Raw genomic sequence first — 23,052 nt, 5'->3', positions numbered from 1 at the left:
GGGGGATATATACGGCTGTGATTATAATCGAAGAGAATTCTCTTGGTAGATAATGCGGTCTACATTTGATTGTGAGGAATTCTAAATCAGGTGAACAGAAGGATTTGAGTTCCTGTATGTTTCTTTCATCACACCATGTCACGTTAGTCATAAGGCATACGCCCCCGCCCCTCTTCTTACCAGAAAGATGTTTGTTTCTGTCTGCGCGATGTGTGGAGAAACCCGTTGGCTGCACCGCTTCGGATAGAGTCTCTCCAGTGAGCCACGTTTCCGTGAAGCAAAGAACGTTACAGTCTCTGATGTCCCTCTGGAATGCTACCCTTGCTCGGATTTCATCAACCTTGTTGTCAAGAGACTGGACATTGGCAAGAAGAATGCTAGGGAGTGGTGCACGGTGTGCCCGTCTCCGGAGTCTGACCAGAAGACCGCCTCGTTTCCCTCTTTTTCGGAGTTGCTTTTTTTTGGGGTCGCTGCATGGAATCCACTCAGTTGTCCTGTTTGTAAGGCAGAACACAGGATCCACGTCGCGAAAAACATATTCTTGGTAGTACTGATGGTGAGTTGATGCTGATCTTATATTCAGTAGTTCTTCTCGACTGTATGTAATGAAACCTAAGATGACCTGGGGTACTAATGTAAGAAATAACACGTAAAAAAACAAAAAACTGCATAGTTTCCTAGGAACGCGAAGCGAGGCGGCCATCTCTGTCGGCGCCGGAAGTTGTTTCGGTACCTAATGGCAGTCAGGCTACCTCTGGCGAGCACATGGAGGCCTGTGCGGCCCCCCAAAGAAATGCCACCTCACACCATGACTGACCCACCGCCAAACCGGTCATGCTGGAGGATGTTGCAGGCAGCAGAACGTTCTCCACGGCGTCTCCAGACTCTGTCACGTCTGTCACATGTGCTCAGTGTGAACCTGCTTTCATCTGTGAAGAGCACAGGACGCCAGTGGCGAATTTGCCAATCTTTGTGTTCTCTGGCAAATGCCAAACGTCCTGCACGGTGTTGGGCTATAAGCACAACCCCCACCTGTGGACGTCGGGCCCTCATACCACCCTCATGGAGTCTGTTTCTGACCGTTTGAGCAGACACATGCACATTTGTGGCCTGCTGGAGGTCATTTTGCAGGGCTCTGGCAGTGCACCTCCTGCTCCTCCTTGCACAAAGGCGGAGGTAGCGGTCCTGCTGCTGGGTTGTTGCCCTCCTACAGCCTCTTCCACGTCTCCTGATGTACTGGCCTGTCTCCTGGTAGCGCCTCCATGCTCTGGACACTATGCTGACAAACACAGCAAACCTTCTTGCCACAGCTCGCATTGATGTGCCATCCTGGATGAGCTGCACTACCTGAGCCACTTGTGTGGGTTGTAGACTCTGTCTCATGCGACCACTAGAGTGAAAGCACCGCCAGCATTCAAAAGGGACCCAAACATCAGCCAGGAAGCATAGGAACTGAGAAGTGGTCTGTGGTCACCACCTGCAGAACCACTCCTTTATTGGGGGTGTCTTGCTAATTGCCTATAATTTCCACCTGTTGTCTATTCCATTTGCACAACAGCATGTGAAATTTATTGTCAATCAGTGTTGCTTCCTAAGTGGACAGTTTGATTTCACAGAAGTGTGATTGACTTGGAGTTACATTGTGTTGTTTAAGTGTTCCCTTTATTTTTTTGAGCAGTGTAGTTGGCTCCTATAGACAGTGTGTCACGTTACTGTGATTTGCTATATAAAGCAGGCAGACATTGAGGTATTCAGTTAGTGGTTTGTCCTTTAAATGTTGCAGTGTACTGCGGCACAGCTTGCATGGTGCCACAGAATTCTATGGCACATTATTTAAGTGCCAACCACTGGTACCATTAATGCTAGTTAGTGCTAGTTTGACTACCAGAGGACATCTTTGAGAAGCATTTGATAGCCTTCAATAGTGGCTGTACTAGAGAACTTAAAACCTTTTTTTGTAAGAACATAGTATATGGGACTGATTTTAAGAAATGTTGCTTAATTAATTAGATTAATATTATGGTTTCCGTTAGGATTGAAAGGAAAATATGGCGCTGTACAAGGTGAAGGTCAGGAGTAGGCTACAGTACTTAAATCTCTGTGTCGTGCGGGCATTTCACTGACCGGGAGGAAGGAGTAGGCTGTCCTTATTTATAAGAATTTGTTCTTAACTGACTTGCCTAGTTAAATAAAGGTTACACTAAGAGCATAACATTTCATAACATTGTAGTCTAACCAATGCCCAATCGAAGAGTCAGTGAAAATAAACATCTCATTGATTTATCAAGACCAGTCCCCATGCCTGTCTCAGAGCAGCGCGAAATGATGCTAAAATAGTTGTAGGCTATTGCTTCAAATCCTATCCTAACTTCAATATGCTCTTTAAATAAATAAGACCACCACGTTTAACAGCACATTACTCAACACTAGTGAGACTCATGTCGCCTACGGTAGGCCTACAGTATATTGAAAAATATGACGTGACTCTCCACCAATAATGACATATATTTTATTTAACTAGGCAAGTCAGTTAAGAACAAGTTCTTATTTACAATGACAGCCTAGGAACAACAGATTTTTACCTTGTCTGATTCGATCTAGCAACCTTTCAGTTACTGGCCCAACGCTCTAATCACTAGGCTACCTGCGGCAGGAGGATTGGACTGGAGGATTCTATATTAAAACCAAAAGCCATCTCATGGGTCTCCAGGTGGCAGCTGGCACGGGTATCGAACCTTGTGTCTGTAGCAATGCATTTTGCACTGCGGGAGCCCCTATCCACTCCGGAGCCCCCATCCACAAAGTATCAAAATACAGAGAGGTGTTGGTAAAGGTATATTGTCCTGCTAACATCCCATAATACTGTACATGTTGTCCAGGTCAGGATAACCAAAACATGTCTTTATTAAAAGGCTATCAGAAAGAATGTTGGTACTTATTTATTTGGTCCAAAGCCATGAATGAGTGAGTTACTCAGCTTTATGTAGGTGCCGCTATATGAATGTGCCATCAACTTGATAATATATAACGATATTTATCCTTGGGGTCCCTTGATACCAATTGGGCAAAGTTTGAATGCCACACTTTGTGGAATCCATGCCCCGAAGAATTTAGGCTCTTCTGGATAAAATTGGGGGTCCAACCCAATTCCTGATGGGCGTACCTAATAAACTGGACACAGACTAACTTATATACAGTGCATTCAGAAAAGTATTCAGACCCCTTGACTTTTTCCACATTTTGTTACATTACAACCTTATTCTAAAGTTGTGTTTTTTTCCCTCATCAATCTACACACAATACCCCATAATGACAAAGCAAAAACAGGTTTAGAAATGTTAGCAAATGTATAAAAAATTAAAAACTGAAATATCACATTTAGGGTCGTTGTCCTGTTGGAAGGGGAACCTTTGCCCCAGTCTGAGGTCCTGAGCGCTCTGGAGCAGGTTTTCATCAAGGATTTTTGTACTTTGCTCCATTCATTTTTTTTGCCTTGATCCTGACTAGTCTCCTAGTCCTTGCCGCTGAAAAACATCCCCACAGCATGATGCTGCCACCACCATGCTTCACCGTAGGGATGGTGCAAGGTTTCCTCCAGACATGATGCTTGGTATTCAGGCCAAAGAGTTCAATCTTGGTTTCATCAGACCAGAGAATCTTGTTTCTCATGGTGATTGCTTTTATTAAATATGTTTATTTTGGTTTATTATGTGCTGAATTATATTGTTTTATACACGTTATGTTTTTATTGTAATGTATACAGGGCTCTCTTGTTAAATGGATTTTTAATCTTAATGTGATTCCTTGTTTAAATAAAAGTTAAATAAAAAAATAATCTGATTGTCTTTAGGTGCCTTTTGGCAAACTCCAAGCAGGCTGTCATGTGCCTTTTACTGAGGAGTGGCTTCCGTCTGGCCACTCTTCTATAAAGACCTGGTTGGTGGAGTTCTGCAGAGATGGTTGTCCTTGTGGAAGGTTCTCCCATCTCCACAGAGGAACTCTAGAACTCTCTGAGTGACCATCGAGTTCTTGGTCACCTCCCTGACCAAGGCCCTTCTCCCCTGATTGCTCAGTTTGGTCGGGTGGCCAGCTCTAGGAAGAGTTTAGGTGGTTCCAAACTTTTTCCATTTAAGAATGGAGGCCACTGTGTTCTTGGGGACCTTTAATGCTGCAGAAATGTTTTGGTACCCTTCCCAGATTTGTGCCAACACAATCCTGTCTCTGAGTTCTATGGACAGTTCCTTCAACTTCATGGCTTTTCCTCTGACATGCACTGTCAACTGTGGGACCTTATATAGACAGGTGTGTGCCTTTCCAAATCATGTCCAATCAATTGAATTTACCACAGGTGGACTCCAATGAAGTTGTAGAAACATCTCAAGGATGATCCATGACAACAGGATCCACCTGAGCTCAATTTCGAGTCTCATAACAAAGGGTCTGAATACTTATGTAAATTAGGTTTCTGTTTATTGTAATAAGTTTGCAATAAAATAAAATAAAATGTTTGTCATTGAGGTATTATGTGGAGATTACTGAGAAAAAAAGTATAGTGTCACGTTCTGACCTCTATTTCCGTTGTTTTGTATTTATTTAGTATGGTCAGGGCGTGAGTTGGGTGGGCAGTCTATGTTTGTTTTTCTATGTTTTGGGGCATTTCTATGTTTTCGGCCTAGTATGGTTCTCAATCAGAGGCAGGTGTCATTAGTTGTCTCTGATTGAGAATCATACTTAGGTAGCCTGGGTTGCACTGTTTGTTTGTGGGTGATTGTCTATGTCAGTGGCTTGTGTTCAGCACAGGTCTATTTTGTAGCTTCACGGTCGTCATTTGTTTATTGTTTTCTATGCGGTGTCAGTATTTTCTTGATTTAAAGATTCACCATGGACACTTACCACGCCGCATTTTGGTCTTCTGATCCATCTCGCCTCTCCTCTTCAGATGAAGAGGAGGACGATCGTGACATATATATATATATATATAATCTATTTTAGAATAATGCTATAACATAACAAAATGTGGAAAAGGGAAGGGGTCTGAATACTTTCCGAATGCACTGTATACATACATACATACAAAACATTAGAAACTGCAAGGGTCGTACTCTTATTATAATAATTAACTGTGTACAGAACATTAGGAACACCTGCTCTTTCAATGACAGACTGACCAGGTGAATCCAGGTGAAAGCTATGATCCCGTATGGATATCACTTGTTAAATTCATTTCAATCAGTGTAGATGAAGGGGATGAGTTGAATAAGGATTTTGAAGCCTTGAGACAATTCGAGACATGGATTGTGTGAGTGCCATTCAGAAGGTGAATGGGCAAGATAAAAGTTTTAAGTGCCTTTGAACAGGGTATGGTAGTAGGTGCCAGGCGCACCAGTTCGTGTGTGTCAAGCAAGAACTGCAATGCTGCTGATTTTCTCAAGAGTTTCCAGCGTGTATCAAGAATGGTCCACCACCCAAAGCACAACCAGCCAACTTGACACAACTGTGGAAAGCATTTTGAGTCAACATGGGCCAGCATCCCTCCCTGTGGAATGCTTTTGACACCTTGTTTATTCCATGCCCTGACAAATTGAGGCTTTTCTGAGGGCAAAGGGGGTGCAACTCAATATTAGGAAGGTGTTCATAATGTGTTGCGCACTCAATATATAGTTGTGGTAGTGATGGATGTAGTAGCGATGGAAGTAGTATAAATAGTAGTACTACTTGTAGAAGAAGTAAAGGAAATTGTAGTAGTTGTAGTGGTGCTGGTAGTAGTAGTGGTAGTAGTGGTGGCGCACTGGTGGTAGTAGAGGAATTGGTTGTAGTATCAGTGGTAGTAGAGGAAGTGGTTGTAGTATCAGCTGTTGTACTTTAGTATATTTGTTGTATTATAATAATTATACTCACGTCTGCCGGTAACTTTCAGGCCCTGTTTCAGGGTCTTGGTCTTGGCCTCATTGAAGACGTGGTCACAGAACTCCTTGGCTTGCTCCACAAAGGCGGGCTCCAGGTCGGCGTCGGTCAGCTCCTCCATATGTCTCATTTTGTCTCCGCTGGCTGGCCTCTCAAACACAAAGCACCAGCGAGGAGAGAAATAGTTCCGCAGGCAGCTACGAGGCAGGTTGTACTGCTGAACCTTTGCACTTTGACCTTTTTGTAAAAATAAAAAATATTCATATCAGCCTAAATTAACAACTTCTATGTGCGCAACAACGTTTTATGTTTATGTATGTATTCATATATTCATATTTACTGTCATCAATCCAGTTATGTGCTAGTTAGTATTCTCACCTGTTTTCAGTTTAAGAGCATTCTCCAAGTACTCATTGGCTGTGATGGGTCTCCCATCAACCTCCAGGGTCAGGGTGAAATCTCTAACTGTCCACACAAAGGAAGGAAAGTAACGCAGGTACTCTGAAGATTCCTCCCCGTCTCGCTGGTTGGACTTCACCTTGATGTGCTCTGTCAGTTCTGTCACATAGCTGTAGAAGGCGGTGTTGAGGACAAAATGAAACCAGATTTACTAACATACAATATAGTGCTGAGCGATTAGTGCTTTTTGAGGTCAGTTCAGTTGTTGGGGATGAAATGAACCCAGACATACAACACTACACTATATTTCTTTATAGGCCTGCTGAAGGATACTGTAGTTTCTCCAGGGCGTTGTTGTCGATGGTTCCCATGCTGTTGTACACCAGAGTACTGCTGAGCAGGACAGCCAGGGAAAAGATCCAGTTGTCATTCTTCTCATCACCCTGCAGACACAACAGAAGGAACACATTGGTACTCTGTTCATACTAGAGTGAAATTAAGTCAGTAACTAAATGTCTACTCCATACGCCATTTTATGGGCTCCCTACCTAAATAAAGGTCCAAGCTGGAATCCTTAATTGAAATACTAACAAAGCCCCACCATGCCTCAGTTTTGGTTAAATAAAAAAGCTAACAAAAAAGAGCTGAGGGATGGGCCTGAAGAAATGTAACCACTCAAATGCATAGACTGAGCTATGGGTGCAATGACTCACCATCCGTGACATCATAATTGTAGTTAACCATGATGTTATACAGAGTTTATTTACATTTACAAACATTGGAGTAAAACAAGCTTATATTTTGGGTTCTGATGGGGTATGACAGTTGAACTAAGCTCATGGGTCCTTATTTATTTGTTATACTCTTTAGAATCAATTGGTATACATCATACATTTATAAGTCAGACATTACATACAGATGATGACATCAGCTATCAGTACTAGACACAGTTCATTGAGATAACATGGGATTTTACCCATAGCAATGTTATATTCCGTCATCTAAACAATCTGAACCATAAAAGGTTTTTGATAAAAAGTGACCTCCCACCTTCTCCACATCCCCCAGCCCCTCTGTATCCAGCAGCACCAGGGTGTGGTCTCTTTTTTCAGGGTGAGGCACACACCACATCCAAATGCCCTTAGTTTTGGACTGGATGGTGGCTCCCAGGGCAAAACCTTGAGGACAGAGGATAAAAACGGTTCTTAGGATGGAATCTGTAAAGAGGCAGCAGGATGTAAAGTGTTAACTCAAGCCTGCTGGTTTTCAGATGAACCTGTTTGTCTAGTTATACTGCATACCATACTGACAGACTGAAAGTGAAACTAGCAGCCAGTGCAAAACGGCACCCTGATCTACACAACCCACCTAGAACAAATGTGGTTGGAACAAAATGTGTTTTTGATGTTTGCTCTGCTGTCTGGTTGTACATTATAGTGTAAAACTGAAAGAGAAACAATAACAGGATGTGTCGAATTTCCAATTTTGGAGAGAAAAAAACATCAAAGCATAATGTGTTTAGAACAGGACAAATCTGTACTTTGGTGCAGCATATCTGTCTCTAACTCTGAATGACAAATGCAGTACATAAGATAACACTTTCTGTTTCACATTTCTATTACCCTATCTTTATGATAAATAATTATCTTATACATAATCATTCCTTATCCATATAACAGTGTTGAGGTCATGCATATTGTTATGTACATTGTTCGGACTTTGGACCATAGATAAAAAAATGCTTGAGTGGTTCACCTTTCCTCTCTCCAGCCAGCTTGTTCATGAGGTAGGACTTGCCGGTGCGGTACAGCCCGACCACCGACACCACTACCACATGCTGGTCAATCTGGTCCAGGATTTCCAGTGCACTGCGGACCACACGCAGCTTCCCATGACTGTCGTTCTCTATCAGACATACTGGTTCCTTCATGGATACTCTCTGGCCTGTCATGATGCTGACCTATAGAAACAATGGCAACAACACACAATAACTTTTAATTGGGTAGGGTACTGTGTGTGTGTCACAGTCCCTACAGACTTTTTTATTGCAATTAAATGTAATTTGATAAAGGAGGCACAGGAACAGGTGATAAAGAGTGAATCAAGGCTTATCAGATTGGGTAGACAGTGACAAAAAAATTATAATAAATTCAGGCCCGGTCCTGGCCGTTCTGTCGCCCTAGGCTAGACAAAATAAATTGCCTCTCCCTATACCCCACAAAGCAAGAATAGTCCCAGAAAGCACAAAGACGTTGAAAATACATCTAAAATACTATTTTCCAGACATAAAAACTAAATGTTAAAAAAATTGGTACATTTTTCGTATCTGAATGAAAGTTGAAAATACCATCTATTTTTCGACCAAATCAAGGCCGGTCCGGACTGGACGATGTCTGAACCAAACAGACGTCTATGATTGATTCAAGACACCCAAAAGACATCGGTCCGTGTTTACTGGGATGTAGCCTACAGCAGTGGTTCCCAAACTATGAGGGCGCAAGGGGTCGGCAGAAGGGGTGCGGGGTGTGGATTTGGCTATTTCAGCTACACCCGATTCTGATAGGCATATCAAATCGAGCACACAGTCATGCAATCTCCATAGACAAACATTGGCAGTAGAATGGCCTTCAGCTCCCAGCTGTGCCCTGGACACCATTTGTGAATTGATCGCCCCCCATCTAGCTTCAGAGTTTGTTCTGTTAGGTGACCTAAACTGGGATATGCTTAACACCCCGGCAGTCCTACAATCTAAGCTAGATGCCCTCAATCTCACACAAATCATCAAGGAACCCACCAGGTACAACCCTAACTCTGTAAACAAGGGCACCCTCATAGACGTCATCCTGACCAACTGGCCCTCCAAATACACCTCTGCTGTCTTCAACCAGGATCTCAGCGATCACTGCCTCATTGCCTGTATCCGTTACGGAGCCGCAGTCAAACGACCACCCCTCATCACTGTCAAACGCTCCCTAAAACACTTCTTTGAGCAGGCCTTTCTAATCGACCTGGCCCGGGTATCCTGGAAGGACATTGACCTCATCCCGTCAGTTGAGGATGCCTGGTCATTCTTTAAAAGTAACTTCCTCACCATTTTAGATAAGCATGCTCCGTTCAAAAAATGCAGAACTAAGAACAGATACAGCCCTTGGTTCACCCCAGACCTGACTGCCCTCGACCAGCACAAAAACATCCTGTGGCGGACTGCAATAGCATCAAATAGTCCCCGTGATATGCAACTGTTCAGGGAAGTCCGGAACCAATACACGCAGTCAGTCAGGAAAGCTAAGGCCAGTTTCTTCAGGCAGAAGTTTGCATCCTGTAGCTCCAACTCCAAAAAGTTCTGGGACACTGTGAAATCAATGGAGAACAAGAGCACCTCCTCCCAGCTGCCCACTGCACTGAGGCTAGGTAACACGGTCACCACCGATAAATCCATGATTATCGAAAACTTCAATAAGCATTTCTCAACGGCTGGCCATGCCTTCCGCCTGGCTACTTCAACCTCGGCCAACAGCCCCGCCCCCCCCGCTGCTCCTCGCCCAAGCCTCTCCAGGTTCTTCTTTACCCAAATCCAGATAGCAGATGTTCTGAAAGAGCTGCAAAACCTGGACCCGTACAAATCGGCTGGGCTTGACAATCTGGACCCTCTATTTCTGAAACTATCCGCCACCATTGTCGCAACCCCTATTACCAGCCTGTTCAACCTCTCTTTCATATCGTCTGAGATCCCCAAGGATTGGAAAGCTGCCGCAGTCATCCCCCTCTTCAAAGGGGGAGACACCCTGGACCCAAACTGTTACAGACCTATATCCATCCTGCCCTGCCTATCTAAGGTCTTCGAAAGCCAAGTCAACAAACAGGTCACTGACCATCTCGAATCCCACTGTACCTTCTCCGCTGAGCAATCTGGTTTCCGAGCCGGTCACGGGTGCACCTCAGCCACACTCAAGGTACTAAACGATATCATAACCGCCATCGATAAAAGACAGTACTGTGCAGCCGTCTTCATCGACCTTGCCAAGGCTTTCGACTCTGTCAATCACCATATTCTTATCGGCAGACTCAGTAGCCTCGGTTTTTCGGATGACTGCCTTGCCTGGTTCACCAATTACTTTGCAGACAGAGTTCAGTGTGTCAAATCGGAGGGCATGCTGTCCGGTCCTCTGGCAGTCTCTATGGGGGTGCCACAGGGTTCAATTCTCGGGCCGACTCTTTTCTCTGTATACATCAATGATGTTGCTCTTGCTGCGGGCGATTCCCTGATCCACCTCTACGCAGACGACACCATTCTATATACTTTCGGCCCGTCATTGGACACTGTGCTATCTAACCTCCAAACAAGCTTCAATGCCATACAACACTCCTTCCGTGGCCTCCGACTGCTCTTAAACGCTAGTAAAACCAAATGCATGCTTTTCAACCGATCGCTGCCTGCACCCGCATGCCCGCCTAGCATCACCACCCTGGATGGTTCCGACCTAGAATATGTGGACATCTATAAGTACCTAGGTGTCTGGCTAGACTGCAAACTCTCCTTCCAGACTCATATCAAACATCTCCAATCGAAAATCAAATCAAGAGTCGGCTTTCTATTCGGCAACAAAGCCTCCTTCACTCACGCCGCCAAGCTTACCCTAGTAAAACTGACTATCCTACCGATCCTCGACTTCGGCGATGTCATCTACAAAATGGCTTCCAACACTCTACTCAGCAAACTGGATGCAGTCTATCACAGTGCCATCCGTTTTGTCACTAAAGCACCTTATACCCCCCACCACTGCGACTTGTATGCTCTAGTCGGCTGGCCCTCGCTACATATTCGTCGCCAGACCCACTGGCTCCAGGTCATCTACAAGTCCATGCTAGGTAAAGCTCCGCCTTATCTCAGCTCACTGGTCACGATGGCAACACCCATCCGTAGCACGCGCTCCAGCAGGTGTATCTCACTGATCATCCCTAAAGCCAACACCTCATTTGGCCGCCTTTCGTTCCAGTACTCTGCTGCCTGTGACTGGAACGAATTGCAAAAATCGCTGAAGTTGGAGACTTTTATCTCCCTCACCAACTTCAAACATCAGCTATCTGAGCAGCTAACCGATCGCTGCAGCTGTACATAGTCTATTGGTAAATAGCCCACCCATTTTCACCTACCTCATCCCCATACTGTTTTTATTTATTTATTTTTCTGCTCTTTTGCACACCAATATCTCTACCTGTCCATGACCCTCTGATCATTTATCACTCCAGTGTTAATCTGCAAAATTGTAATTATTCGCCTACCTCATGCCTTTTGCACACATTGTATATAGACTCCCCCTTTGTTTTCTACTGTGTTATTGACTTGTTAATTGTTTACTCCATGTGTAACTCTGTGTTGTCTGCTCATACTGCTATGCTTTATCTTGGCCAGGTCGCAGTTGCAAATGAGAACTTGTTCTCAACTAGCCTACCTGGTTAAATAAAGGTGAAATAAAAAAAATATATATATATATATATATATATAAGGTCCCACAGTTGACAGTGCATGTCCGAGCAAAAACCAAGACATGAGGTCAAAGGAATTGTCCATAGAGCTCAGAGACAGGATTGTGTCAAGGCATAGATCTGGGGAAGGGTACCAAAACATGTTGCAGCATTGAAGGTCCCCAAAGAACACAGTAGCCAAAACTCTTCCTAGAGCCTACCGCCAGGCCAAACTGATCAATTGTGTCTCTTTTTTATGGTAGCTATCTAACATTGTTAGCTACATTTTCACCTGTCATTGTTAGATGGTTAGTCTGATGTTGGTAGCTACTTGTAATTTCGTTTCAGTCATTGGATTATTATAACAGATGAAAGCTGTATATCTCGTTTTGTTATTTCTAAATAAATGTGCCTTCTTAGTATTGATGCCATTGTATTCATGTTTATTATTTCCAGACCACATCTTGTATGGATAAATGGCCAGTTAATTGGATTTTTAAAAGCTGAGTGACATGTCACAGAATTGCAAACATTTAACCTCCAATCAACATTAAAGAACCCTAAACTGAGGAACTGTCTTTCTCACCTTCACTCTATTTATTAGGAGTACAATCTCCATAACTTTACCTACTCAATCAGTGTATAAATTCCAGAGAGATCACCCTCTAATTCAGTCTCAATACAGTACGTTGTCATACATTTTATGTCCAGCATGTAGACTACAGACAAATTCACATACTGTTTCTACTGTAGGCTAAATCATGTGGCAGATATAGCCTTTGTCAGAAGATTTTTTTCTGGTTATCTAATCAACCGCAAACGCCTACATTATTAAGGATGGATCAAGTATTTTTCATATAACCAGTCAACTTGCAAATCAATATGTAAAAAAAGAAAAAATTATCCTAAATGTAAGCAGTGCAAGGGAGTTTACCTCGGCAAAGCTGTAGTGGGTTATTATTCAGTCAGTGGTCAGCGTTAGGATAGTTAAAGAAATATGTGATTTATAAAAGTCCCTGCTCTGCGCAGTTATTCATTAAATGCCGCGATCACGTGCTAGTGGGAACTAGAACATTCCGAAACGTCAGACTTCCTTCCTAACTGGTTGAATCGCACGTATATAATGGTGCGTTCACGACAACTGGGAACTCGGTAAAAAAAAAAACGAGGTCAAATCATGTCATGATGTCAGTTATCTTCATGTCGGAAAGTAGGAGCTCTAGAAAGAGGCACGGTTTCCCAACTTGGAATTCCGAGATGGAAATAAATCTCAGTCGGAGCTCGTTTTTTCCTCCAGATTTCCCAGTTTACTTGAACGCTCTGAAGTCAGAGATTTCAGAGTTCCGTGTTTTTTTTCTCTCCAGTTTCTAGTTCCGACTACCACGTGAAAGTGGCATTTTTCCGAAGTTGAACAATAGCTCGATAATAGGCTCAATAAAGCCATTCACAATTGAATATTTCTATTGCATTTCCTTCTGACATTTTGAAAGATTTTGTTGATGAATTTAAAAGTAGTTTGCGTCAGTTCAATCTCGTATTGGACTGGTGAAAAAAAGTGAACAGAAAGAAAGCCTAGGCAACTTTCATTTTCTGTTTCGCAGCAAATATATAGCCAGCAGGACATTGTTCCTCTGCGATTAACCTCAGTTGGTTTGGAGAGGATTTGTGGATGAGTCGTTTATGTAAGTAGGACCGACGAATGCTGTACCATAGCAGGAAACCATTACATTTTTGCAGACGAATTTCATAATGAAATTTAAGTTGTCATTGGACAATAACTTCACTTCAACTAAATGTTGGTATGCATATAGCTAAGCTGTTTCATGGTGCAGATTTTTTTAATAATATATTTGCATGGCATATGCAGTAGACTATATTCACATTGTGAGCTTAATTTATAGAAGGAATCGATAATAAACTTCTATAAATATTTCACCTGAACTATATTTAATTAATATTTTTATTAAAGATTGACTATTTCTGGGAGCTGTAGGCTAATCATCCTGTGAAATCCTTTGACGATGGATTCCCCAATGTGCCTGGTCGAAAACGCCGACGGCGAGCTTCATGTAGTTCCTGGTGCCATCAGGTACCTGATGGGACTGAACCAGCAAGTCGTAGTGGTGGCGGTGGTCGGGCTGTACCGCACCGGCAAGTCCTACCTCATGAACAAGCTGGCTGGAAAGAGACAAGGTGAGACTGATGCTGAGAAACAAATCAAAATGTACAGACTGGTTTGACCATCAGCTGTACCTCAATAGTCAATGCCCAATTAAATGTTTATTTTCATCAGTACACACACTGGTTTAGAAATAAATTGTATTACATTATTTTTTTCTGAAATTGGTCTTTGAAATATTGATTTAGGTTTTGCCCTTGGCGCCACCATCCAATCTAAGACTAAGGGAATCTGGATGTGGTGTGTGCCTCATCCTGAAAAAAGAGACCACACCCTGGTGCTGCTGGATACAGAGGGGCTGGGGGATGTGGAGAAGGTGAGGGGTCAAAGTTCAGTCTCTTTAGAATTCACATTACTAATCAGCACAGTGAACACATATCTAAACACACATATTTTAAATCATTAAATTACATTTCGCCAGATCACAAATACATTTTGCGGTTGTCATACTTGTTTCAGGGAGATTCTAAGAATGATGCCTGGATCTTCTCCTTGGCCATTCTGTTAAGCAGTACTCTGGTCTACAACAGTCGAGGGACCATCGACAATCAAGCCGTGGAGAACCTCCAGTATCCTTTAAACCAATATCAATTTCCCCATGGCAAACCTCTCCTGTTGACGGTGTACATATCACATGGTTAGGGGATATTTCCCCCAACCAGACCATTTCTTGGAAGTCCCTCTCATATTGAAAGTGAAAGTGCTGTATGTTTGTATATCTATTGGATGCTGAGCAACATGTCCTTATAGACCTGGAGCAATATATTGTGTTACTGACAGTGTTAATTATGTGTTTGCAGAATGTTTAACACACTGTACTTTGTTGTATCCATTCCCTTAGGGGTTACTCAGTGCATGTGGACACAGTCCACTCAAAATGAAACTGAAATTACTTGTATGCTATAACTGTTGAAAAGCAAGTCCTTGTACAACTGTAGCAGCTACTTTGGTAGCTTTTATCAGTCAATCCTCAACCGGCCCTAAAGATATGTGAGTGAGCTGACAGAGCGGATCAAGGTGAATTCTTCCAGTGCATCCTCTCACGATGACGAGGAAGGAGGGGATGCCCAGTTTGTGCAGTTCTTTCCAAATTTTGTGTGGACCATCAGAGATTTCACTCTACTACTCGAGATCGACGGTAGAAACGTCACCGAAGATGAGTATCTGGAGCATTCCCTGGAACTCAGAAAAGGTGACATTAGCACTAGCCACCACCCCAATGATCAACTGTGCACAATGTCTCTAGAATAGTGCTCCCCATGAACATTTATACAATTGGAACAATCATTCTCACAAGAACAAAGAGGTTGAAAAACAAGAAGATTGATATTTGCTCTGACACTTGCTAAATTACACGTTATAAAATCATTCCTATGAAAATGTATTGTAGGATTACACTCATAATCAAACAGACTCCTAAATCAAGTGACACAATTATTTTATCCAGTTTGTTTATTCGTCATAAAGTCTTCTGCCTTAAGTTCATTTATGCATATCTCTATATATGCTTGTCTGTTAATGATTGTGTGTTTGGATGGTGAACTAAGGGCCAGTCTCCCAGACACAGATTAGGCCTCCAGACGAGATTCTCCATTGAACACACTTTTGTGTCCAGGACAAGGCCTAATCTGTGTCTGGGAAACTGGCCTTAAAAATAGACTAATGTCAACTGTAATGGTGAATGCTGACTATCATTCAGGTGGGGGTAAAAAGAACCTGATGTACAACCTCCCACGAGAGTGCATCCGGAACTACTTCCCCTCACGCAAGTGCTTTGTATTCCCCACTCCTACAACTCCTGCCAACATGCCCCATCTGGATTCCATGGACGAGGCTGACCTCTGTGGAAGCTTCCGAAAGGTTGCAGATACTTTCTGCCGCTTCATTTTCCAGGAGAGCCGTACAAAAACTGTCAAAGGGGGCCACAAAGTAACCGGGAGAAGTAAGTCAATAATCAGCAGATTCTGCACAGATGCATTGAATGTTTCAATAAGCATTTCTCTATGGCTGGCCATGCTTTCCTCCTGGATACCCCAACCCCTGCCAACAGCTCCGCACCCCCCGCAGCTACTTGCCCAAGCCTCCCCAGCTTCTCCTTCACCAAAATCCACACAGCAGATGTTCTGAAAGAGCTGCAAAACCTGGACTAGTACAAATCAGCTGGGCTAGACAATCTGGACCCTCCTTTTCTAAAATTATCCACCTCCATTGTTGCAACCCCTATTACCAGTCTGTTCAACCTCTCTTTCGTATTGTCCGAGGTCCCTAAAGATTGGAAAGCTGCCGCGGTCATCCCCCTCTTCAAAGGGGGTGACATTCTAGACCCAAACTTTTACAGACCTATATCCTTCCTGCCCTGCCTTTCTAAAGTCTTTGAAAGCCAAATTAATAAACTGATCACTGACCATTTTGAATCCCACCGTACCTTCTCCGCTGTGCAGTCCTGTTTCCAAGCTGGTCACAGGTGCACTTCAGCCACGCTCAAGGTACTAAACGATATAACCGCCATTGATAAAAGACAGTACTGTGCAGCCATGTTCACCGACCTGGCCAAGGCTTTCGACTCTGTCAATCACAGTATTCTTATCGGCAGACTCAGCAGCCTTGGTTTCTCAAATGACTGCCTCGCCTGGTTCACCAACTACTTCTCAGACAGAGTTCAGTGTGTCAAATCGGAGGGCCTGTTGTCCGGACCTCTGGCGGTCTCTATGGGGGTGCCACAGGGTTCAATTCCCGGGCCGACTCTTTTCACTGTATATATCAACGATGTCGCTCTTGCTGCTGGTGATTCCCTGATCCACCTCGACGCAGACGACACCATTCTGTATACATCTGGCCCTTCTTTGGACATTGTGTAAACAAACCTCCAAACGAGCTTCAATGCCATACAACACTCCTTCCGTGGCCTCCAACTGCTCTTAAACGCTAGTAAAACTAAATGCATGCTTTTCAATCGTTCGCTGCCCGACTAGCATCACTACTCTGGACAGTGCTGACTTAGAATATGTGGACAACTACAAATACCTAGGTGTCTGGCTAGACTGTAAACTCTCCTTCCAGACTCATATTAAACATCTCCAATCCAAAATTATATCTAGAATCAGGTTTTTATTTGGCAACCAAGCCTCCTTCACTCACGCCGCCAAACATACCCTCGTAAAACTGACTATCCTACCGATCCTCGACTTCGGCGATGTCATTTACAGAATAGCCTCCAACACTCAACTCAGCAAACTGGATGGTCTACCACAGTGCCATCCGTTTTGTCACCAATGCCCCATATACCACCCACCACCGCGACCTGTATGCTCTCGTCGGCTGGCCCTCGCTACATATCCGTCGCCAGACCCACTGGCTCCAGGTCATCTATACGTTTTTGCTAGGTAAAGCTCCGCCTTATCTCAGCTCACTGGTCACGATAACAACACCCACCTATAGCACGCACTCCAGCAGGTATTTCTCACTGGTCATCCCCAAAGCCAACACTTGCTTTGGCCGCCATTCCTTCCAGTTCTCTGCTGCCAATGACTGGAACAAATTGCAAAAATTGCTGAACCTGGAGACTTATATTTCCTTCATAAACTTTAAACATCAGCTATCTGAGCAGCTAACCGATCGCTGCAGCTGTACATAGCCCATCTGTAAATACCCATCCAATCTACCTACCTCATCCCCATATTGCTTTTATTTACTTTTCTGCTCTTTTGCACACCAGTATTTCTACTTGCACATCATCATCTGCACATCTATCACTCCAGTGGTAATTTGCTAAATTGTAATTACTTCGCTACTATGGCCTATATATTGCCTTACCTCCTCACGCCATTTGCACACATTGTATATAGACTTTCTTTTTTTCTATTGTGTTATTGACTGTACGCTTGTTTATTCCATGTGTAATTCTGTGTTGTTGTTTGTGTCGCACTGCTTTGCTTTACCTTGGCCAGGTCGCAGTTGTAAATGAGAACTTGTTCTCAGCTAGCTACCTGGTTAAATAAAGGTGAAATAATAAAAAAATGTAGCCTATGTTATTGTACCACCAAATGTATAGAATTATATTTTTCTTCCCACCTCTATCTGATTGCAGTGCTCGGCCACTTGGTTAAAACCTATGTGGAGACCATAGCCAAAGGCTCTGTGCCCTGTCTGGAGAATGCGGTGCTGGCCATGGCTCAAATTGAGAACCAGGCTGCTGTGGTTGAGGGCCAGGCGGTATACCAGAGGGGTATGGAGGAGGTGAAGGCCTTATTCCCTGTGGCCATGGGTCAGATTTCAGCTCATCACCTCCGCTCAGACCACCAGGCCACGCAGGCTTTCATGAAACGATCCTTCAAAGACGAAAATGGGGATTTCTTGAAAGCGTTGGCGGTAAGGGTCATCATTTCAGATCTGTGCCTGATACAAACACTACCTTAGTTCTTAACTCTGTCAAGGACCACTTTTTACAAATGCTTCCCTAAAACAGTCTTGACTCCTGCAGGTGGCCATTGCAAAGCACTACGCTGACCTTCTCATCCAGAACGAGGATGCCTCGGAGAAGAAGTGTGCGGCCCTTCTGGAGAAGCTGTCTGTTCCAATGGCCCAGAAGATTAAGGAGGGGATCTATGCCACACCTGGAGGATATGAGCTTTACTGCAGTCACCATGACAACATGGTGGCACAATACCGGGCCGAGCCTGATAAAGGAGTTAGGGTAAGAATCCTTGCTAGGGCTGAAACATTCATAAAAAAATCCATATTAAACACTGGAGCTGTTCTCATCTTTCAGGCCGATCCACTTAGTTTCAATTTCGTAGATGGATTGCTGTTTCTATCAACCTCTTATGATTAGCTTCCATGTTAGCTTCCATCTGCAGCATCATACCAGAAACAGATTGCCATCAACCAATGATAAAACATGTAGCCTTTGGGGGTGTTTTCTACAGGCTGAGGAGATTCTTGAGCAGTTCCTGAGGGATAAGAGTCTAGAGAAGAATTCCATCCTGCAAGCTGACAAAAAATTGACCGAAAATGAGAAAAAGATCCACGGTAAGTCCAAAATATAGCATTGGGATGTTATTATCTGGTTGCATTCAGTTTTCTGGTTGGAGTGACTTCTCACAATAAATTGGTGATAATCTTGCATGAAGTCAACATAGATCTGGGATGTTTGAAAGAGTAATCTAAAAGTTATGGCCTACTCCAGAACATGGAAAAGATCAGGGGCTGTCTGTTGATTCCATATAAGAGAGAACATGAGTAGTCCAGAAGCTAGAGTGTTTTCCTACCTCAACTCTTCCTTTGGACCATGCAGAGGAGAAGGAGAGATCAGCTGTGCTGGAGCAGGAGAAGAAGGCTGCTGAAGAGAAACGGTTGGAGATGGAGCGCACCATGGAGGACGATCGCAGAAGCAAAGATGAGAAGTTGAAGCAGATGGAAGAGAAGATGAAGGAGGAGATGAAGCAACAGGAACGGGACTTCCACAGGGCCTTGGAGTGCAAGATGCAGGAGCAGAAGGATCTGCTGGAGAAGGGCCACAAGGAGAAGGCTGACTTAATGAGACAGGAGATAGAGGAGTTCAAGAATAGCAACAAACCTGAGAAGGAAGGAGGTGGTTTCCTTGAGTCTACAGTCATGCCTGTTCTTCGACTTGGATTGGACGCTGCCAACACTTTCTTTCAATATAAGCTCATGAGGGGAGCTTTTATGAAGTAGAAACATTGTGTATTACTTGAGCATGTACACATTTGTTTGCTTTATCTATCAATGTAAAGCGGAAAGTCAAATTGATAGCCATGCTTAGTATCAGTATAAGCTTTATATGCAAGAGCAATGTATTATTTTTCTCATACAGTATATGTATTTACAGGTTTTGGTGAAATTATCACTGTACTAGTATAGCGGTTAAATCTAGAGGCTTTAATGAAAACATTTCTAGACTATAACTAAGACTTTTCTTTAATCATAATATACACTGAACAAAAATATAAACGCAACATGCAAACATTTCTAAGATTTTACGGAGTTATAGTTTATATAAGTAAATCAATCTACTGAAATAAATTAATTAGCCCTAATCTATGGATTTAATATGACTGGGAATGCAGATCTGCATCTGTTGGTCACAGATACCTTAAAAAAAGTAGGGTGTAGACCAGAAAACCAGTTAGTATCTGGTGTGACCACCATTTTCCTCATGCAGCACAACACATCTTTGCATAGAGTTGATCAGTCCATTGATTGGGGAATGTTGTCCCACTCCTCTTCAATAGCTGTGTGAAGTTGCTGGATGTTGGCAGGAACTGGAACACAATGTCGATCCAGAGCATCCCAGAACTGGGACATTTTCAACTTCCAAAAATTGTGTTCAGATCCTTGCGACACGGGGCCGTGCATTATCATGCTCAAACATGAGGTGATGGCCGCGGATAAATTGTACGACAATAGGCCTCAGGATCTCGTCACAGTTTCTCTGTGCATTCAACTTGCCATCGATAAAATGCAATTGTGTTTGTTGTCCGTTGCTTATGCTGGCCCAAACCATAACCCCACCGCCACCATGGGGCACTCTGTTCACAACGTTGACATCAGCAAGCCGCTCGCCAACACGACACCCTACATGCTGTCTGCCGTCTGCCCTGTACAGTTGAAACTGTGATTCATCTGTGAAGAGCACACTTCTCCAGCATGCCAGTGGTCATCGAAGGTGGCCAAACTGCAGTCAGGTCAAGACCCTTTTGAGGACGACGAGCATGCAGGTGAGCTTCCCTGAGACAGTTTGTGCAGAAAGTGGGTGTGGAGGTCCTGGGCTGGTGTGGTTACATGTGGTCTGCGGTTTTGAGGCCGGTGAGACATACTGAAATGAACATTCAATTCTCTGGCAACAGCTCTGGTGGACATTCCTGCAATAAGCATGCCAATTGCATGCTCCCTCGACTTCAGACATCTGTGGCATTGTGTTGTGTGACAACTGCTCATTTGAGTGGCCTTTTATTGTTGCCAGCACAAGGTGCATCTCTGTAATGATCATGCTGTTTAATCAGCTTTTTGATATGCCACACCTGTTAGATGGATGGATTATCTTGGCAAAGGAGAAATGCTCACTAACAGGGATGTAACAAATTTGTACAAAAGAATTGAGAGAAATAAGCTTTTTATGTGTATGGAACATTTCTGAGATATTTCATTTCAGCTCGTGAAATATGGGACCAACACTTTACATGTTGCGTTTCTATTTTTGTTCAGTCTTGTTTTTATGGTCTTATATTCTTTGAGAATGTTGTCTATTGAAGCAAAAAATGAATCATTTGGATATTATCATTTGAAGTTGTATATAAAATGCATATCAGTTTATAAATAAATTGTTTTGAATCCACTTTGAATCTTTTAGTGTTTATGTAAGTAGTAGTAGTCTGTTACTGACTCGCATCTGGAAAACCCCATTTATGCCTTCGGGGCCTGACGTACCTCTTTTAGTTATTATATATTTTTAATTGAACATACAATCTACCTGCAGTGAGTCGCTCAACATTTAAATTACATTGTCATCTAACAGACTCCCATCCACAGCGACCCACAATATCAACCAGGGTCCACACCCCGCCAAAGGGCACGTCAGCAGATCTTCCACTAAGTCCAAATGGGGACCCGAACCAGCCACCTATCTATCGGCCACTGGCCCAAGTTCCCAAACGCTAACCCTCCAAGTTCCCCCCAACATTTCCCCGACAGCTGCCTCTTAACCATCCAAGACGTCACCCCCCCCCAAGCCACCAACAAAATTAACAAAAGAGAAAAACAAAGGAAAACAACAATGCAAAAATGAAAGATCAATCCTCTTACTTTTATCTCAGATACTGGGTCACATTTTGGTGTTCAAATGGTTTTCAGACCATGAATCTATCAGTTTGCACTTGAGAAATAGCCATTGGCTACTGTCTTTTCTGACACAGAGGAGCAAGAGAAGAGAGCCCTGGCTGAACAGGCAGTGAAGATGGAGGCAGAGAAACAGCACCAGTTAGAGAAACTGATCCAGGAGAAGGAGAGGAGTCATCAGGAGGGAATCTGTCAGCTAGAGGTATGTATGAACACTGGGAACCCATATCTCATAAAATTATATTTTATATTTGTTAACTATAACCACAGATTGTAGTAACTCTTTGAGAAGATGCAGATTGTTTTTTATGTTGTCCCTCTGTGATTTTAGACTAAGATGGTCCAGGAGGCGAAGGAGAAGCAACATGAGTTGGAGAGAGCGCTAGATAGCAAGCTCCGTGAGCAGGAAAAGCTGATGGCTAAGGGCTTCACAGAGAAAGAGGCAGCCATGAAGGAGGAGATACAGAGCCTGAGAGAGGAGGAGGCCAAGCGCGAGGAGAAGGAAGAGCAGTCTCGTAACTTCAGAGCCATAGCACAGGGTGTCATGGAGAGTGTCAGCAATAGCTTAGGTCACTACTTTAACTATAAGAAAGCCCGTGAGCAACGCAAGGCGCTTGTGTTCAAGGAGAAGGTCAAATTCAATCTCAAATCAGGTGCGGTTGGCAATATCCCTGATAAGGAGGGCATGACACTCAAGCAAGACAAGACGGCCACGCCCAAACTCGAAACAGGAGCAGTTGGCAACTCTAAAGACACAACTCTGCCCAAAGTCAACACAGGTACAACTGACAAAAGCCCTGGCTCAGAGGTCTAAAGGATTCACCAGAGATTGGTCAATGGTCCAGATCAGCAGCCACACCTTTCTCCAGTCTCAACATTAACCAGAAGAGCTACTAGAAATAGTGCAACAGAAAGACTGCTGTGCAACAACAGCACAATGGGGCCAAACCAGCTGTGACTTCACAGACGTCAGTTCCTCAGTTTATAACCATTGATTTCTCATTCTGATAATATTACGTCGTATTTAAAAGTTATTATAGATCAATCTTTAAATTGGAGAGTTAATTTGTGATTTGTTCTTGGATGTAGTGTAAAATAAATGAGCTTGCTGAACTTGTCGAGGTCAAATTTGTTGTTCTATATTACTAGAATGGAACTGCTCATCTTCAATGAGCTTTTCACTTCAGGGTTGACCATTATTATGTTTTGTAATTGTGATTTATGTTTGAATAAACCTTGCTTCATCTCTA

General features: G+C 43.4%; 2 protein-coding genes across 5 annotated transcripts in view; one reads left to right on the top strand and one right to left on the bottom strand.

The window, feature by feature from the left end:
* Positions 1-13,326, bottom strand: part of LOC110501731 (guanylate-binding protein 3) — a 24,567-nt gene extending 11,241 nt beyond the window's left edge. The window contains exons 1-6 of the mRNA XM_021579479.3: positions 12,704-13,326; positions 8,059-8,263; positions 7,354-7,481; positions 6,637-6,746; positions 6,283-6,473; positions 5,899-6,141 (exon numbers count right to left, since the gene is read on the bottom strand). Of these exons, the coding sequence (XP_021435154.2) occupies positions 5,899-6,141; positions 6,283-6,473; positions 6,637-6,746; positions 7,354-7,481; positions 8,059-8,254 (868 nt within the window). The 5' untranslated portion in view covers positions 8,255-8,263; positions 12,704-13,326. The remainder of the gene's footprint in view (positions 1-5,898; positions 6,142-6,282; positions 6,474-6,636; positions 6,747-7,353; positions 7,482-8,058; positions 8,264-12,703) is intronic.
* On the top strand, positions 12,913-23,052 carry LOC110501729 (guanylate-binding protein 1). Of its 4 annotated transcripts, none has more exons than XM_036959102.2 (11): positions 12,942-13,451; positions 13,739-13,962; positions 14,137-14,264; positions 14,408-14,517; positions 14,935-15,140; positions 15,648-15,890; positions 18,036-18,316; positions 18,429-18,641; positions 18,874-18,976; positions 21,880-22,004; positions 22,134-23,052. In XM_036959102.2, the coding sequence occupies exons 2-11, from the start codon at positions 13,791-13,793 to the stop codon at positions 22,614-22,616; spliced, it is 2,064 nt and encodes a 687-aa protein (XP_036814997.1). In that variant the 5' UTR covers positions 12,942-13,451; positions 13,739-13,790; the 3' UTR covers positions 22,617-23,052. The 4 variants fall into 4 exon arrangements, with proteins under 4 accessions (XP_036814998.1, XP_036814997.1, XP_036814996.1 ...); XM_036959101.2 differs by having other exon boundaries at positions 13,154-13,451; positions 13,763-13,962; XM_036959103.2 differs by lacking the exons at positions 21,880-22,004; positions 22,134-23,052 and adding an exon at positions 19,242-21,302 and having other exon boundaries at positions 12,913-13,451; positions 13,763-13,962.

The sequence above is a fragment of the Oncorhynchus mykiss genome, chromosome 22 (genome assembly GCF_057628025.1).
Source record: "Oncorhynchus mykiss isolate SJ-2025 chromosome 22, ASM5762802v1, whole genome shotgun sequence".
NCBI lineage: Eukaryota > Metazoa > Chordata > Actinopteri > Salmoniformes > Salmonidae > Oncorhynchus > Oncorhynchus mykiss.
This window is presented reverse-complemented; position numbering and strand designations above follow the sequence as displayed.